This window comes from Tupaia chinensis, unplaced genomic scaffold, assembly GCF_000334495.1.
Source record: "Tupaia chinensis unplaced genomic scaffold, TupChi_1.0 Scaffold141490_1, whole genome shotgun sequence".
NCBI classification, from domain to species: Eukaryota; Metazoa; Chordata; class Mammalia; order Scandentia; family Tupaiidae; genus Tupaia; species Tupaia belangeri.
In genome coordinates, this window is record NW_006201352.1 from 2664867 (window position 1) to 2666028 (window position 1162).

Sequence of the window (1162 nt, forward strand, 5' to 3'; positions counted from 1 at the left end):
CGAGCGCACGTGCCCTATAGAAAACACCTCTCAAAAAAAAAAAAAAAAGAAAAGAAAAAGAAAAAGAAAAAAGCCATCTCAAAATTGACAGGTACCTACAGTAGGGGGAGGAGGAGTTTCTCTAGAATGCCGGCATGGCCAAGATAAACGAGATCATTGCCAAGATAAACCATGGGAATTGTAGAGTTGTTTAGAATCTGTGATAAGAAATGAATTGTAATTCTGAGCACAAACCATATAGCTTTCTTAAATAAGTTTTCCCTCCCCACCTCTGAGTCTCATATTCTTTTCACAGATGGAAGCTTTCTGGAAACAGATGGAAAACATCCAGCACTTTCTTGTGGACCAGTTTAAATGTTCCAGCTCCAAAGCCCGACAGCTCATGATGACTTTGACAGAGAGAATGATTGCAGCTGAAGAGCTGTTGCGTGATTCTCAGGATTCGCAGTCTCTGGTAATGCTGGAGCGGGGAGGGAGGGGACATGGAGATATCCACAGTGGAGATGTGCAATGCTGAGCTTAAGCATTTAGAGATTAGTAAATTGAGCACCATCGTGTTGTAAATGGGGATATAGAGCTCCAGAAAACAGCAGCGAATCTGTCCATTCATCCGTGTTTTTCCATCCCGTAAAGTGGAGGTGCAGGACCGCTCGGTATTACTGCAGCATAGAGCCCGGTTCTCAGCCCTGACTGCATGTTGAAATTATTTGGAGAGCTTTAAGAATTACTAATGCAGGGACCAGCAGTTAGCGTAATGGCTATGTCGCTGGACCCCCATGTAGTCGACCACAGTTCTAGTCCCAGATCCGGTGGCTTAAACTCATGCCGGGCACGTGTGCGTACGTGCCCAAGATCCCGAGAGGAAAATGGAGGAGAAGGGATTGTGGCGTGGTCATCCCTCCTGGGGGGTGATTTCTCACTTTCTGTCTCTCTGTCTCTCTCTGTCTTTCTGGCACGCGCACGCGCCCTGTAGCAAAAACCTCTCCAAAAAGAAAAAAAAAAAGAATGACTCATGCAGGCTTGCTGGTGGTGTGGTGGTTAAGGCAGCTGGATCCCACATGGCCAACTACGCAGTTTGAATCCAGACCTGGAGGCTTGAAAAACACACTGGGAGGGGACCAGCAGTTAGTGTAATGGCTATGTCACTGGACTCCCACGTAGT

At 46.7% G+C, this 1162-nt stretch overlaps 1 protein-coding gene across 1 annotated transcript in view; it reads left to right on the plus strand.

Annotated features, from left to right (window-relative positions):
- EVC (EvC ciliary complex subunit 1) overlaps positions 1 to 1162 on the plus strand; it is a 105846-nt gene that overhangs the window by 31278 nt on the left and 73406 nt on the right. The window contains exon 9 of the mRNA XM_006163199.1: positions 296 to 454. Coding sequence (XP_006163261.1) covers positions 296 to 454 — 159 coding nt within the window. The remainder of the gene's footprint in view (positions 1 to 295; positions 455 to 1162) is intronic.